At 48.1% G+C, this 15,361-nt stretch overlaps 1 protein-coding gene across 1 annotated transcript in view; it reads left to right on the forward strand.

Moving 5' to 3' along the window:
* The window catches only part of PRKAR2A (protein kinase cAMP-dependent type II regulatory subunit alpha), a 48,767-nt gene that overhangs the window by 16,645 nt on the left and 16,761 nt on the right, over positions 1-15,361 (forward strand). The window contains exons 2-4 of the mRNA XM_080673551.1: positions 2,533-2,568; positions 10,024-10,076; positions 13,711-13,794. Coding sequence (XP_080529677.1) covers positions 2,533-2,568; positions 10,024-10,076; positions 13,711-13,794 — 173 coding nt within the window. The remainder of the gene's footprint in view (positions 1-2,532; positions 2,569-10,023; positions 10,077-13,710; positions 13,795-15,361) is intronic.

The following is a 15,361-nucleotide window of genomic DNA, read 5'->3' on the forward strand; positions in this document are numbered from 1 at the left end:
TGAAAGGTTGCCAGTTCAAAGGTTGCAGGCTTGACCCTGGGTCAGAGTGCATACAGGAGGCAACTGATGGATGTTTCACTCTCATATCAACGTTTTTCTCTCCCTCTCCCTTCCTCTCTCTAAAAATCAATAAAAAATCCTAAAGGCTGTGCATATATTTCATTTACTTTGAATTAGTTATATAAAATATGATTTGACAACAGAATAAAAGTGAAATTTATCATGTCTGTGGATTCTGTAAAGTTTTCTATAGATAAGATGTTATCATTTTGCAATTTGGATTTTTCAGCATTTTTAGGTGTTATATACTAAGAATATGCCTTGCATTATAGTTTTTAATTTCAGTGACTTGTTATTTTTCTCTTAGATGTTGAAGTTTTTTTTTGTTTTGTTTTTTTAATATACTTTATTGATTTTTTACAGAGAGGAATGGAGAGGGATAGAGAGCTAGAAACATCAATGAGAGAGAAACATCGATCAGCTGCCTCTTGCACGCCCCCCACTGGGGATGTGCCGCAACCAAGGTACATGCCCCTGACCGGAACTGAACCCGGGACCATTCAGTCCGCAGGCCGACGCTCTATCCACTGAGCCACACCAGTTAGGGCTCAGGTTGTTTTTTTGTTTTTCATATCCCCTGGTTGTTTTGGTTATAACTTATTCTCTATGCTTTTGAGATTTTTATGTTTTTAATTGTTTTAAACACACTGTCCTTATAATAGTTCTATACTCTTGATGTCTACTGTTTTGTTTGAGGTATCCTCTGATAGCGCCCATGCTGAATTACTTCAATGTGTGTTTTATAATTTTAGGTTGTACCCTAATGTTTAGTGGGCTTTAGTTATGGAAACCCCTAAGGCCTGGGATGAGAGCTTAAGCTGATGTACAGTTCATTTTATCTATCTACCTGAGTGACAGGCACTTGCGTTTCAAATGATCAAAGGAACCTGACCCATAGCTATCAAACTAGAACCCAAGCTCCATGAAATCAGGAGGCTTTTGTGCGTTCACTGATGTCTCCCAAATCGTCTGGCATAGTGCATGGCACATAGTACCTGTACTTGAACTGAATTTATCATCTTTCTTTTTGACTAATCTACTGTTTCACTGAAGAAGTGGAGAGGGACTTTTCTGCAAGTAATGACTGGGGCTTTCTTTTGATTCCTTCCTCCCCCATTTTTCCAGTAACTTGACTTTGATCCCATGCTGAGCAGAAAGATAATTCTAACCCTTTATAATGAACTAGAGGCCTGGTGCATGAATTTGTGCCCCAGTGGGGTCCCTCGGCCTGGCCTGCAGGATGGGGCTGAAACCAACTCTCCGACATCCCCTAAGGCAGTGGTTGGCAAACTCATCAGTCCACAGCCAAATATCAACAGGACAACAATTGAAATTTCTTTGGAGAGCCACATTTTTAAACTTAAACTTCTTCTAACGCCACTTCTTCAAAATAGACTCACCCAAGCCATGGTATTTTGTGGAAGAGCCACACTCAAAGGGCCAAAGAGCCACAGCCACAGTTTGCCGACCATCATAGCATGTCATTAGCATATTATGCTTGGATTGGTTGAAAGGCCGACCAGTCGACCAGACACTTAGCATGTTGGGCTTTTACTATAGAGGATGAGCATTTGCCTCCTTCCTGGGTCTGTCTGTCTCAGACCTCACGTTAGTTGGGTTAGGCTCTCTAAGTTACCTTCAATTCGTTTTTCGCAAACACTCAAATCTCTCATTTTTGGGAGGTGAGACGATGGTTTTTAAAAAACAAAGATAATCAGATTAATCTTTGAGGGTTAAAAAAAGCTTATTAAGATGATATAGTTTAGTAGTGAGAATTTAAGTAACCATCAAACAAGGAATGACAAGTGTGAAAAATAGAAAAAATTAGCAAAGATAAAAATGTGTGTGTTTTTTTGTTTGTTCTTTACACTAACCATGGGCAGGAGAAAATCCACCCATAATTGAGACTGTAACTTTTAATGGTTATTTTTCATTTTCTTGTAATACCCATTAAACTATTTGAAAATGAAACTTAAATGCTGTTATCTAGCAGGTCTTGGGATTGTTTTTAAAGAGTATTAAAGAAAACATTTATTTGATGTGGTAACATTACCAATACATTTGGTAGATTTCTTACTCATTTGGTATGATATAAATTAGATGGAACATGGATGCGAGGAGAAATAAAATTGTCACCTTTAAGTACATTGAAGTTATAAAGAGCCTGTTTTCGAAGAGACATATTATTCTCTATATTGTCTTTTTAATTGGATTTATTCGGGGGGTATTGGTTAATAAAGTTATATAGGTTTCAGGGGTACAGTTCTATAACACATCATCTGTATTCTTTTATATTGTCTGTATATGATCATGCTGAACTGTCTGTGGTTGATTATGGAAGAGTGTGAATTGACCCGTTACTTGGTGTTGTGGTGCCGAGTTCTGTTGTCAAAGTTTTTTGCAAAATGGGAGGATAAAATGGGGTCACATGATACGATGATGACTAAATGTTGTTTCTTCTTTCTTTTGCAGTTCCAATTCCTAGTAGATATGATCGGCGAGTATCAGGTATATGTTCTCTTTCAAAACATACTGCTACGTTTTAAGATAGGGTTATCTTAAATAAAAATAAACTGCTCTTTTTAATAAAACGTTAACAGCATTCAGAACATGACAAACATTTTCTGATTCCTTCATTCTATTTCATTTTCAGCTCAGAGTATATATGTGTATGTTTTTATATTGCTAGAATTAGTTAATTATTATGTCATTACTATTTTTCCATGTTCATAATTGTGGCTTCTAAAAACTACGTTTAACATTACTCTTTCTGGTTTTCTAAATTATGCTGCCGTTAACTTCTTGCCTACATTTTCGAGCCACTTAAATTGCTTCCTCAGTGTCAGTGTGGGAGTGGCCTTCCCTGGTCAGAGGCGGAGCTTTGCGTTCGCTGTTTCTGTGCATTGCGTTCTAGAGACAGTCTTCAGATCGCCTGCGGGGAGAAGACCCTGCCCAGGCCTCCTCTCCCAACCCCTCTGCCCGGGTGTACGTGCCCACTCCTTTAGGTGAGATGTAACGTGGTACCTCCGATGGTCTTATTAACCAAAATCAGTGTTTTCCAAACATGGGAAATCCATTTTTATTTTCCCATATAGAACTAATTTGTAGTACTTTAATCTTTTATCTGTTATGACCTAGATTAATTTTGTAAGTTTGAGTAAATTTCTGTCATGATTTTTAACCTTTAGAAATTTTTAATGCCAAGTTTTCCACATTGGTTGTGCTATTTATTTTAGTTTTGCTATTATTTTATGTACTCACATTTTTTCTTGTGTATCTGGTACCTTGAGCTGCCTGGTACGTACCAGGCACTCAGCAAATATTTGTTGAATATATACATCCTCTTCTTTTTTATTTTTCTTCATGATTGCTCCTAAGCTGAGAAGGAACCCCCCATTTCTAAAAAAAAAAAAAAAAATTTATTGATTTCAGAGAGGAAGGGAGAGAGAGAATCACCAATGATGAGAGAGAATCACTGATCGGCTGCCTCCTGCGCGCCCCACACTGGGGACCGAGCCCACAACCTGGGCCTGTGCCCTCACCGGGAACCCCACCATGACCTCCTGGTTCCTAGGTCGACACCCAGCCATTGAGCCACACCTGCCAGGTGGGGAGGGTGCCCCCTTTTTGCGTAGAGCTGATAAATATATTTTCCCGAAGTTTCCGTATAATTAAAATGTGTGACTTTCGGATGCATCCAGAGTTCCTTTGCTTTATTTTAGAGAAAGGGCTTTTGCTAGCGAGTCAGAGTAACGTGAGTTTGGTTGTACATTGGGAAGTCAGTGTGTCTCAAGATGGTCACTCAAGCTGCACGTGTCACATTGTTCTTTCTTGTCACCTTGTTCTTGAAATGTCACTTACCTCCCACTTACCCTTTCTGTCCTTGAATCCTTTTCTTTGAGAAAAGCTCCTCATTTTCCCAGAAAGCCTTTGATAACATTGTGCACCAACGTCTGCTGAAAGGAGATAGGTGTTCTTGTGTGTAGAGTTATTCACAGAGAGGAAACGGAGAAGGGACTACGGTTGGTGCGGGATCACCTCCCATTTCTGTTCGTCCTTGCCTGCATCCCTTTTTCCAGAACGATGAGTGACGTCCCTTGGCATCTGCAGGACCGATGAGGGAGACGGGGGACAGAGCGACCTCTCCTGCAGAGGTCACAGCGCTCAGCGGGTGTCACCCATGGGTTGCCCCTGGGGCTTCCAGTGAGCTGCAGTCCTTGAGCTGCGGAGGACTCAGACAAGCACGCGTTGTCATTCCTCCCCCTTAGGCTTCATGATCCTGTTGAACATCGGGGATTTTTTTTTAAAATATATTTTATTGATTTTTACAGTGAGGAAAGGAGAGGGATAGAGAGCTAGAAACATCGATGAGAGAGAAACATCGATCAGCTGCCTCCTGCGCACCCCCCACTGGGGATGTGCCCGCAACCAAGGTACATGCCCTTGACCGGAATCGAACCCGGGACCCTTCAGTCCGCAGGCTGACGCTCTGTCCACTGAGCCAAACCGGTTTCGGCAACATCGGGGATTTTTTAATGTTATTCCAACGTTAAGTGAAATAAAAGGCTCTAAGATGGGTGTGCAGGGGAGAAAGCAGCCTGGAGCAATAGCGGACATTCGGACTGTGTGCGGGGGGCACAGCTTTCAGGTCTTTTCAGTGCCTGCCTTGTATTGTTGAGTAAGTTCTTGCATTAGCACTACAGGTACACGCTCTGATTATCCCCGTTGTACAGACAGGAAACTGGAGCAAAGCAGAGATTAAGTGGCTCGCAGCAGTCGAGGTGATAGGGTGCCCATGGTGGCGTGAGCCCTCAGCGTTCCCCCATCGCTAAGACCCCTTCCGTGGGCAGTCTTCGGGGGGCCCTGCGCCTCAGCCTGTCCTCTGAGTGCAGCTTCGTCTGCTCTAGCTGGAGCCTCGCTTGCCCTGCAGACTTCTCCAGTGGCGGCTGCTCTCACTCACCGTCCTTGTGACACTGACAGCAGGTGGGCCTGTGCTTCCCGCTGCTCGTGGCTCCTTTCAAGCCGTTGCTTTCCTCCTTCCTGACGTCCTCGGCTTCACACCTCTCGTTGTGGTATTCTACCCGCTACTCTCCCTCCTGGTTTCACTGTAGTCATCTAATAATCCCCGTATTGTCCTTTCTCTTTTAAAAAATACTGTGACTGTTTTCAGAAAGGAAGGGAGTGGGGGAGAGAGAGACATCCATGATGGGAGAAAATCATGGGTCGGCTGTCCCCTGCACACCCCACACTGGGGATCGAGCCCGCAACCTGGGCACGTGCCCTGACCGGAAATAGAGTAGTGACCTCCTGGTTCCTGGGTCAACGCTCCACCAAGCCTCGCCGGCTGGGCCCTTGTTATTTCTACGTAGATTGCCCTTCCACTGCCTCGCCCTCTGGTCCTTGACCCCCTCTCTTCCAAGGAACTCGTCTTCCTCCCCGTACTCCATGGTCACGCTCTGATAGGACAAGCTCTTCTTCAGTGACGCCAGTCTTGTGTCCCTTGACCTGCTGTCCTCTCCGCTCCTACTCCAGCCCTGGCAGGGCATTGAGCCGGCCTCCTTTCCACTATTCTCACTTCCTCTCGGCGCCCCTTCCACTCTTTGATCAGTGACTGTAGCCACACCTGGGCACATGCCCTGAAAACACTTCTGGAAGGGAGGCAGGACCTGCCCCGGGAGCTGGAGACCATGGCTGCCCGTTAGCCAGTGCCCTAGCCAGTGCCCGGAGGAGGCGTCTGGTGGGACAGCGTCCTAACACCCGAAGGGGCGAGCTGGACCTGGCTGCTCTGGCTGAAGGGGAGGAGGTAAAAAACGCTGGGAGGAGGTGCGGGTTGGGCTCCCGATAGGATTCAAACACTTAAGCGCAGACCAGCCGTGTGAGAGCCCGCAGAGGCGGCGTCAGCTCAGGCTGTCGGACACAGCGATCTGGAGCACGAAGCAGCGCAGGGGTGGAGCGGTTACCGAGTCTCCCCGAGCCCCGCCCCGCCACCATTCCCCCTTTTCGGGATCTAGTATTGTCATCCCCTTTGATCATTAAAGAGTCCAAGGGTGGGGACGTGGAGAAACAGTGGGTGAGGGGCGGGTGGCCCGGGGTGGGGAGCTTCGGAGGGGAGGGAGCTCTTCCCCTCTGCGGCCTTCCCCGGCAAGCACTGGGGCTGGGAAGCTGTGCCTCCCAGGGCCTAGCAGAACAGTCTCCCCGCTGAATGAGCAGAGGTTATGAGTCTTTAAAAGCAGTCCTGAGTTCTGTGAACTGTCTTTGAGTTTGACATGTTGGTCTGATTCTGATAATTTAAAAACTTCATCCAAAAACCCCGTTCATTTATTGAATGTGTGTTGACGCTTCAAAGCGCATTCCTTGGAAAGCTGTGTGTTGGCATCAGGTCGCAGGTCGGCAGCGGGCGTCTGCTTCTAGTGATGACTAGCACAGTCACCGGAAGCGTCCGCTGAGATCGGGTGCCCGTCACTCACTCATTTCTGCTTGACAGGTGCCTGTGACCAGCGTCCCTGTCTCGTGAGGCTCACATGCTTACAGTGTACTCAGACAGAGGGGGTTTTCCTTATATCCTTTCACAGTATCCAGTATTTTTTTCATCCACAGCTGTCTTGGGGTGAAATACTACTAAACATTGCTTAAAATAACTTAGAAACCCAGTGTTATAGATTGTGGGTCTCCCTCAAAATCATACGTTGAGGCCCAACGGCAATGTAATTGCGCTTAGAGATAGGGCCTTTGAGGAGGTTAATCAAGGTTAAGTGAGGTGTTAACGATGAGGCCCTAATCCAGTAGGACAGGAGTCCTTATAAGAACGGGAGGAGCCCTGCCTGTTTGGCTCAGTGGATAGAGTGTCAGCCCACAGACTGAAGGGTCCTGTGTTCAGTTCCGGTCAAGGGCATGTACCAATCAAGGGCATGTACCAAGGTTGCAGGCTTGATCCCTGGCCCCGGGTTGGGGCGCATGCAGGAGGCAATCAGTCCATGTGTCTCTCTCACATTGATGTTTCTCTCTGTCTCTACTCTTCCCTTCCACTGTCTCTAAAAAAGGGCAATGGGAAAATACCCTCAGGTGAGGCTTAACAAAAAATGGAGGGAGGGAGGGAGGGAGGGAGGGAGGGAGGGAGGAAGGAAGGAAGGAAGGAAGGAAGGAAGGAAGGAAGGAAGGAAGGAAGGAAGGGGAGGAAGAGACACCAGGAGTGCAAGCTCAGAGGGAAGGCCATGTGAGGACACAGCAGGAGGCATCCGGCCCTGACTGGGGAGCTCACAGTACAGGGCACACACAAGAAGTAACCAGTGAACGCATCAGTGAGTGGAACAGCAGATATCTCTCTCTCTCTCTCTCTCTCTCTCTCTCTCTCTCTCTCTCTCCTCTCTCTCTCTCTGTCTTTATCTAAAATCAATAAAAATTTAAAAAATAAAAAGAATGCATCCAGCTACAAGCTAAGGAGAGAGGCCCCAGGAGAACCAATACCTTGATCTTGGACTTCTGGCCTCTGGACTGGGAGAAAATACACTTCCGTTGTTGAAGCCGCCGGTCGGCGGTATTTCGTTAGGCAGCCCAAGCTGACTAAGACACCCAGCTAGCAGGACCGCACAGGGCCTCAGGCTTGTGACCAGGATCGGTGCTCATTTCTTTGTAGACATGGAAGTTTCTCTCACAAGCACTTTTTAATATATACTGTGTGTGTGTGTGTGTGTGTGTGTGTGTGTGTGTGTGTGTGTAGATTTCAGAGAGGAAGGCAGAGGGAGAGAGAAAGAGATAGAAACATCAATGATGAGAGAGAATCATGGATTGGCTGCCTCCTGCACGCCCCCCACTGGGGATCGAGCCTGCAACCTGGGCACGTGCCCTTGACCGGAATCAAACCAGGGACTCTCCATTCCACAGGCCGACGCTCTATCCATTAAGCCAAACCAGCCAGGGCCCACAAGCACATTTTAATGAACCACATTTCTGGATGAAGGAAGCACCAATTAAAATTTGGAGGAAGACTGTGCTGGGTAATTTTGTGTCACTTTGTGCAGGTTCATATTGCTGACCAGTGACATCTGTGGAGACCTGTGGCAAAACAAGTTCCTTCCAACAGTGGGCTGTGCTGCTGCCAGTCTTCCTTTTCTTTCTTTTTAACGTGTTTTCATTGATGTCAGAGCGGAAGGGAGAGGGGAGAGAGAAACATCAACCATGAGAGAGAATCACTGATCGGCTGCCTTCTGCACGCCCCACACAGGGGATTGAGCCCGCAACCCAGGCACGTGCCCTGACCGGAAATCGAACCCAGGACCCTTCAGTCCATAAACCGACATGCTATCCACTGGGCCACACCAGCCAGGGCTAGCTTTCCTTTTCAGTGGGTCTTCAGCGTCTCAAGGCGCTCAGTGTGGTTCTGAGGCTGCAGCAGGGCCGCCTCCCCAGGGAACCTGTGCTCTACACAAGCTTCCTGATGTGTGAACCATAGGGCAGCAGTCACACAGACACTTAGAGTGGATTTCTACACAGAAATGAGGGGTAATTTGGGATTAGGGCCGGGAAATCGAGAGGGTGGGTGTAAACGGAGGAAGAGGACAAAGGGAGGGGAGTTCAGAAGAAAGGGGGAAATTCAGAACCAGTTTGGAAAAATAAAGTCATAATATTTTTCCACAAATAGAAACATATTAATAATTTTAATGAAAATAACTTACGTTCAAACCATAGTATAATGATACCCATGTACCCATCTAGCTCCCAAAGGAAGGGCTTGTAAAGTCGTGAGCGAAGGAGTAGCAATCGGGGTAGGTTGAATAAAGGTCAAATGTGAGAGTGTTGCTGAGGAAGGATTTGGGGTGTTCATTGGGTGAGGGGAGAGGAAGTGGGGGTGGAGCCCTAGGTTAGGAAACGGGGCTGACAGTGACAGCACTGAGCATGCACGGAAGCAGGGCAGCGGTGAGGCTGGGCGCTCAGGCGGGGGCGCCTTCATCTTCAGGCAGATCTGCGGTCAGTGCGCCCTGACCTCCTCGTGTGGAAACGAATGGCGTGGAGAACAATGATGAGTCATTATCTACGTCCAGTTGTTCACGTCTCTGGCTCCGCTGCCCAGAGCCTGAGTCAGCCGGGGCTGCACAGCCCTCTGCAGAACCTCGCCCGACGCTGGCTTAGGGGCCAGGTGGCCGTGTCCTCGTACCTTCTTTGAATCACAGCAAGGACAGTGCTGCAGGCCGCTGGCCCAAGCACAGCTCACCCGCAAAGGAAGTCAAGATGCTTTACATTGCTGTCATGTCCTGGAGCAGAGCGTGACACTCTTTCTTTTTTCTCAGCTGTATTATTTTCTTCTTTTTTGAATCCTCACCCAAGGGCATGTTTATTGATGTTAGAGAGAGAGAAACATGGACGGGTTACCTCCCGTTGGCGCCTCCTTGGGTGTGCCGAACGATGCTCCAGCCGCCTGAGCCACCTGGCCAGGGCTCGTTCTTATTAAGTCATTCGTGTGAGTTGCTTTCATTGATTCTGTTCATGATCACTCCGTATCCAAATGTGTATGTTGCGTGTCGTGTTCTTTGTGGGTTTCCACCCCGCTGTGTAACTCACTCGCTTGTCCTCACCACTACCGTAGGGTTTAATAGGTGGAATACAGGGTGGGCGGGAGTAGGCTTACAGCTGTGAGGATGCGAAACACAGAATTTATTCTTGTATTATTATTTATTAATTGTATTGTTTCCCATACAAACAACTCTGAACTACTTTTACCCTACCTGTCTTTATCGTCTCTCTTCTATGTGGAACTGTCAGTCGCTAGAGAGCTGGCTTTTCGAACCTCACAGCAGCCCTGCCATTAGTAGGTACTCAATACCTTTGTTAATGGAAAGAAGGGATTTAAAACATGACAGCTTTAGCAAGCAGCGAGGAACAGAAAATTGTTTTCACTCCCTATTTTTCTAGTAAAAGCACACGTTGTTTTATTCATTTTTCTCTCTCTTTTTCTCTCTCCAAATGTAGTTTGTGCGGAGGCCTACAACCCTGACGACGAAGAGGAGGATACAGATCCAAGGGTAAGACGTGCAGCACAGGGCATTAAGTAGGACTGTTTCCCTCCCCACTCCCTCCCCTACTTCTCTGCACACCAAATCTAATCATGCTGGTAATTAAACACAAATTAAAATCTCAACACGATGCTTTTTTTAATCTAACTGGTTGAAAAATATTATGAAAAATGAGAGGCCCGGTGCACAGATTCGTGCACTTAGGGGGGTCCCTCAGCCCGGCCTGCGCCCTCTCACTGTCTGGGACCCTGTGGGGGATGTCGGTCTGCTGGGTTGGGGGGATCGGGCCTAAACCTGCAGTCAGACATCCCTCTCGCAGTCCTGGGCTCTCGCAGTCCAGGACCCCTCATTCCTTACTGCCCACCTGCAGCCGTGAGCCGGGCTTCTGGCTGAGCCGCGCTCCCCCTGTGGGAGTGCACTGACCACCAGGGGCAGCTCCTGTGTTGAGCCTCTGCCCCCCTGGCTGTCAGTTCACGTCATAGTGACCACAGTCATTCTGCCGTTCGGTCGATTTTCGTTAGGTTTTTGTTATATAGGAGGATATCTGGAAGGATCTATTCCAAATATTAATAGTGGTTGTGAGGACTATGATTGACTTTTGGGCACTTTTTAAAAAACTCAGGTTTTTAAATTCTACAGTTACCAAAGTACTTCTATAAAAACAAATATGAAGCATCATTTTTAAAAGATGTTATAAAAGAAACTTTGGCCCTAGCTGGTTTGGCTCAGTAGATAGAGCGTTGGCCTGCGGACTGAAGGGTCCCGGGTTTGATTCCAGCCAAGGGCACATGCTCGGGTTGTGGGCTCGATCTCCACTAGGGGGCGTGCAGGAGGCAGCCTATCAATGATTCTCTCTCATCACTGATGTTTCTATCTCTCACTCTCCCTTCCTCTCTGAAATCAATAAAGAAATATATATTTAAAAAAAAAAAAGAAACTTTGATGATCTTTCAAGTATGCCTTAAAATGAATAGCCTATGAAAGATTCCTTAAGTATTCTAATAACAAAATGCTACCACTGTGTGAGTATAATAGACATGTATATTTTTAAATGTTTTTATTCTGGATATTGTAAAATTCCTGATGACTTTTAAGATTTAAATTCCCTGGCCAGGTGGCTCAGTTAGTTAGAGCATCGTCCTATGCACCAAGATTGCAGATTCGATCTCTGGTTGGGGCACATACAAGAACCAACCAATGAATGCATAAATACGTGAAACAACAAATTGATGTTTCTTTCTCCTCTCTCACTTCCTCTAAAACCAATTTAAAAAAGAAGTAAATTGGCTTTTTACCAACTTTAAAAATATATATATTTATATTGATTTCAAAGAGGAAGGGTGAGGGAGACAGAGATAGAAACAATAATGGGAGAGAATCATTGATCAACCGCCTCCTGCTCACCCCACACTGGGATCAAGGCCTCAACCCGAGCATGTGCCCTGACCAGGAATCGCACCGTGACCTCCTGGTACATAGGTCAACACAACCACTGAGCCGTGCCGGCCGGGCTTTTTACAAACTTTTTAATATCCAAATTCAAAATGCTTAACACTTTTTTTTAACCCTCACCTGAGGATCTGTTTTTATTGGTTTTTAGAGAGCGGGGAAGGTGGAGAGAGAGAGACATCGCTGTGAGAGACACACAGGTGACCTAGGTATAGGCCCTGACTGGGACTGAACCTGCAGCCTTCTGGTGCACAGGACGCCAGGCCACCGGCCCAGTCGGGACAGAAGCGTCACGCTTTTGACAGCGGTTCTTCCCCGTCGATAAGTGACGTGCCTTCCTTTTCAGGGTGAGGACAGTGCTTAGGAAGGAGCTTGATGGCTCTCTCAATTATAACAGCAGTGCTGGCAATAACTATTTTCTGGTTCAGTCAGTATCTATCGAATATAATAATAGCAGTCGTTTTGAGCATCTACTAAATGTCAGGTACTGATTTAACACTGAATGTATTAATTCATTTAATCTGTATGGCAACTCTAATTTTATAGATACTACTACTACTACTGATTATTGTTGTCATGATTGTTTATTAATGTTTGAACTCTAGCTTGTATAGCATTGCTTACTTTCCATCTCTGCTTAGACTTCAGCAAACACCTCAGACATAGCATACATTCTGTCGTCTGTCTCCTGTTAAACATTCCTCTGAGCTCAGTTCCCGGCAGCACCGCCCTCCAGTTGCTCAGGCCCAGAACGTGAGGGTCCCTCCCTGCCCGCGCTGTTTTCACGCCTGCCTTTACTGTTGCAGCAAATCCAATGGGCTCTGTCCTAAAACCTGGTCACGACCCACTGTGCTCTGCACCTCGTGCTCCCGCCACCTGGCACGGGGTGTGACCGGAGCTTCCTGGCTTTCCCTCCGTCTTCCCTTGGGCTGTTGTTTACTCGGCGGCCAGGGTGAGCCTCTGCAGACGTGAGGCCCCTTTTCCTCAGTCACAACCTCCCACTGTCCCCACGTCACTGGAGAAGAGTGCCCGCTCTGTGGCCTCCAGTGCCCTCTGACGGGCGTCCCCCTCGCCCAGCCCCCAAACCTGGTCCCTTGCTGACCTTGGCCCCTGGCTCTGCGTCAGTCACACCGTCTCCTGGTCGCTTCTCAGACATGCCGTGCACCCACCATAAGGCCTTGTCCTTGCCGTTCCCTCTGCGTGAGGTGCTCTTCCTGCCAGCTGGACAGCGTGACTCCCTCCCGCAGGTTGTCCTCGCTGCCTTAGAGCGTTACACAAACGTCCCCGTCTCCCTGAGGCCCCGTCCGGACACACACCCTTTTATCGCCCTGCCCTACCTTCTTTTTCTCCTCAGCCTGTCACTCTTCAACCTACTTTTATGTAGTTATTGAATACTGGAGGCCCGGTGCACGGATTTGTGCACGGGTGGGGCCCTCAGTGTAGCCTGCAGGGATCCGGTCAAAACCGGCAGTCCAGCGCCGCCTGCCACTCATGCCTGCCGCTCCTGCTCATCCCGGCCCGCGGCGCCTGTGCTCCGCTGTGGTCTCCGGGCTGCGCTCGCCAGCCGTGAGCCCTGCGTCTGGCACCTGCCTGTCAGCTGAGCGGTGCTCCCGCTGTGGGAGTGCACTGACCACCAGGGACAGCTCCTGCGTTGAGTGTCTGCCCCTGGTGGTCAGTGCGCGTCATAGCGACCCCTCAGCTGGTCGTTGGGTTGACCCGGGGGGCGGGGGGTAACGGTCACGTAGGCTTTTGTATGTACAGATAGATGAGAGCAGACGTTTTGGTCTGTGCTCACTGTGTGTCTCCAGAGGTAAGACAGCGCCTGGCACCTAGTAGATGCCTGATGTTCGTTGAATAAACAAATCTATGCCCTCTGCTTTACCGGGGGGACTATGAGGCTGCTGGGCACAGCTGAGTCCTGGCAGCCTCTGCTTTACCGGGGGGCTGTGAGGCTGCTGGGCGCAGCTGACTGCCTGGCAGCCACACAGCCGTGGGTGGCTCCAGCGGGTGCTCTTCACCCGTCATACACCCTTCACAGCCAGGGCACTGCTTGGTATTTGTGTGGCATTAAAGTGACAGTAAACATGCTCATCATACTTCCCGCTTTTTAGGAGAGAGAAGTACACCCATCTGTAAATAAAGTAAGATTTTAAAACGGAACTTAAAATTTCCTTGGCTTAATTTGTATTGGCAGGTGATCCATCCTAAAACTGATGAGCAGAGATGCAGACTTCAGGAAGCTTGCAAAGATATTCTCCTTTTCAGAAACCTTGACCAGGTAACGTTGATTTTAAAAATCTTTTTGTCTTTGAGCTTTTTCCCTGTTTATCATTTGACTAGTTTTCAGTGTCTTGGCTACAGCCATGTGAAGCATAAAACTTGAGACTCGTCTCCCTTACAAATGTTTGTATTGTGTTGACCACGTAACCACAGTGAGCCTCTCAGATGACGTCTGGTATTCCTGGAATTGCTTTCGCACTTCCTCCAGGCGCTTCCCCGAGGCATGCAGTTGGTCACGCAAGAAGGAAAAGCTCAGGTTCCATGGCCTTGGCTTAGGGTGAAGGGCCAGCCTCCTCTTCCAGGGTAATTCCTCCAAAGATACCAGGTGGCCTTCTCCGTCAGTGTCAGCTGACCCACGGGAGTGTGTGCCTGCTTCTCAGACCTAGGCGGGGGCCCCTCCTGGGGTTACTTCCCACTGAGACCTCAGGCCGGGACCACGCAGAGTGGTGAGTGTCTGCAGGGCCGAGCATAGCGATCTCTGCGTGGGCTTCTCTTCCCGGCCCGTGGGGATAGAGAGCAGGACCACCTCCTGAAGACAGACAGCCTTCTGTTTCCCTGGATCTTCTCTACTTAGAGGGCCACGTGCTGAAGCCACATGAATGGCTGAGGTGCTAGGCCTCCTGGGAAGCCCCGGCTATGAGGACACAGGAAGGATGGGGTGAGAATTCTGTACGGCCCAGCTCCTGTCAGTAAGCCTTCTGAAGACATCCCACACCCCTCCCTGGGCATCTGGCTGGCCACATGTGCACCTGTGACTGTCAGTCAGAGGAACCCATCAGCCTGGGTAGAGCACCCTGTTGGCTAGCTGTGCGGTCATAGCAAGCCTTCCTTGTTGGCATCTGTCAGCTTGCATAGTGTCAGCTCACGTGGAACCGTGGAACGAAAGAGATGCCTTTTGGTGATACTCGGTTACTTTTGGAAGCAGGGCACGGTCACACTGACAGAACAGTAAATCACACGAAATTATTCAGCAGTAAAGTTACTCCCTGGCCAGGTATTCAGTCCACATTCCTCCAGAGAGTCTTTCTTTGCGTGGCAGCTGGTGTTCTTCAGCGCCCCTAGTGGTCATCGATCCCCTGCCTGACAGGCCCAGACGCTGACCAGAGTTGTGTTAGAGTTTAACAGCGTTGTTTGGTTCCATTATGCTTATTGGTACAGTTACATCCTGGTACGGCAGGTAACATCGGCAAGTCAGTAATTACAGGTGTTGTGAAGAAATGATTGAAGCAGTGTTAGCTGTCTGCTAATAGATCTCATTTATTGAATTCCTGTTATGTAGTATTTCCTTTAGATTTTTTTCCTCTAGGCATAAAAACTAGATAAGCTAGAAACTATTAAGCCACCTTATACAGATGGAAAAACCGCGGCTCAGAGAGGTGAAGTGACGTGCTTGGCCAGTCAGCGCGGCTCCAAAGTAACCTCTAGCGCCATCGCAGCCCCGTAGGTCTGATGATCCTGTTAAATTAACGCCGATAAGAAGGTGACATCATATGATTTTACACGTGACATAGTGGAGCCATCAAGGCCAGTGACGGTCCTGTGGGTGCAGCTGGGAGGATGGGGCA

Source organism: Plecotus auritus, assembly GCF_963455305.1.
Source record: "Plecotus auritus genome assembly, chromosome: 6".
NCBI classification, from domain to species: domain Eukaryota; kingdom Metazoa; phylum Chordata; class Mammalia; order Chiroptera; family Vespertilionidae; genus Plecotus; species Plecotus auritus.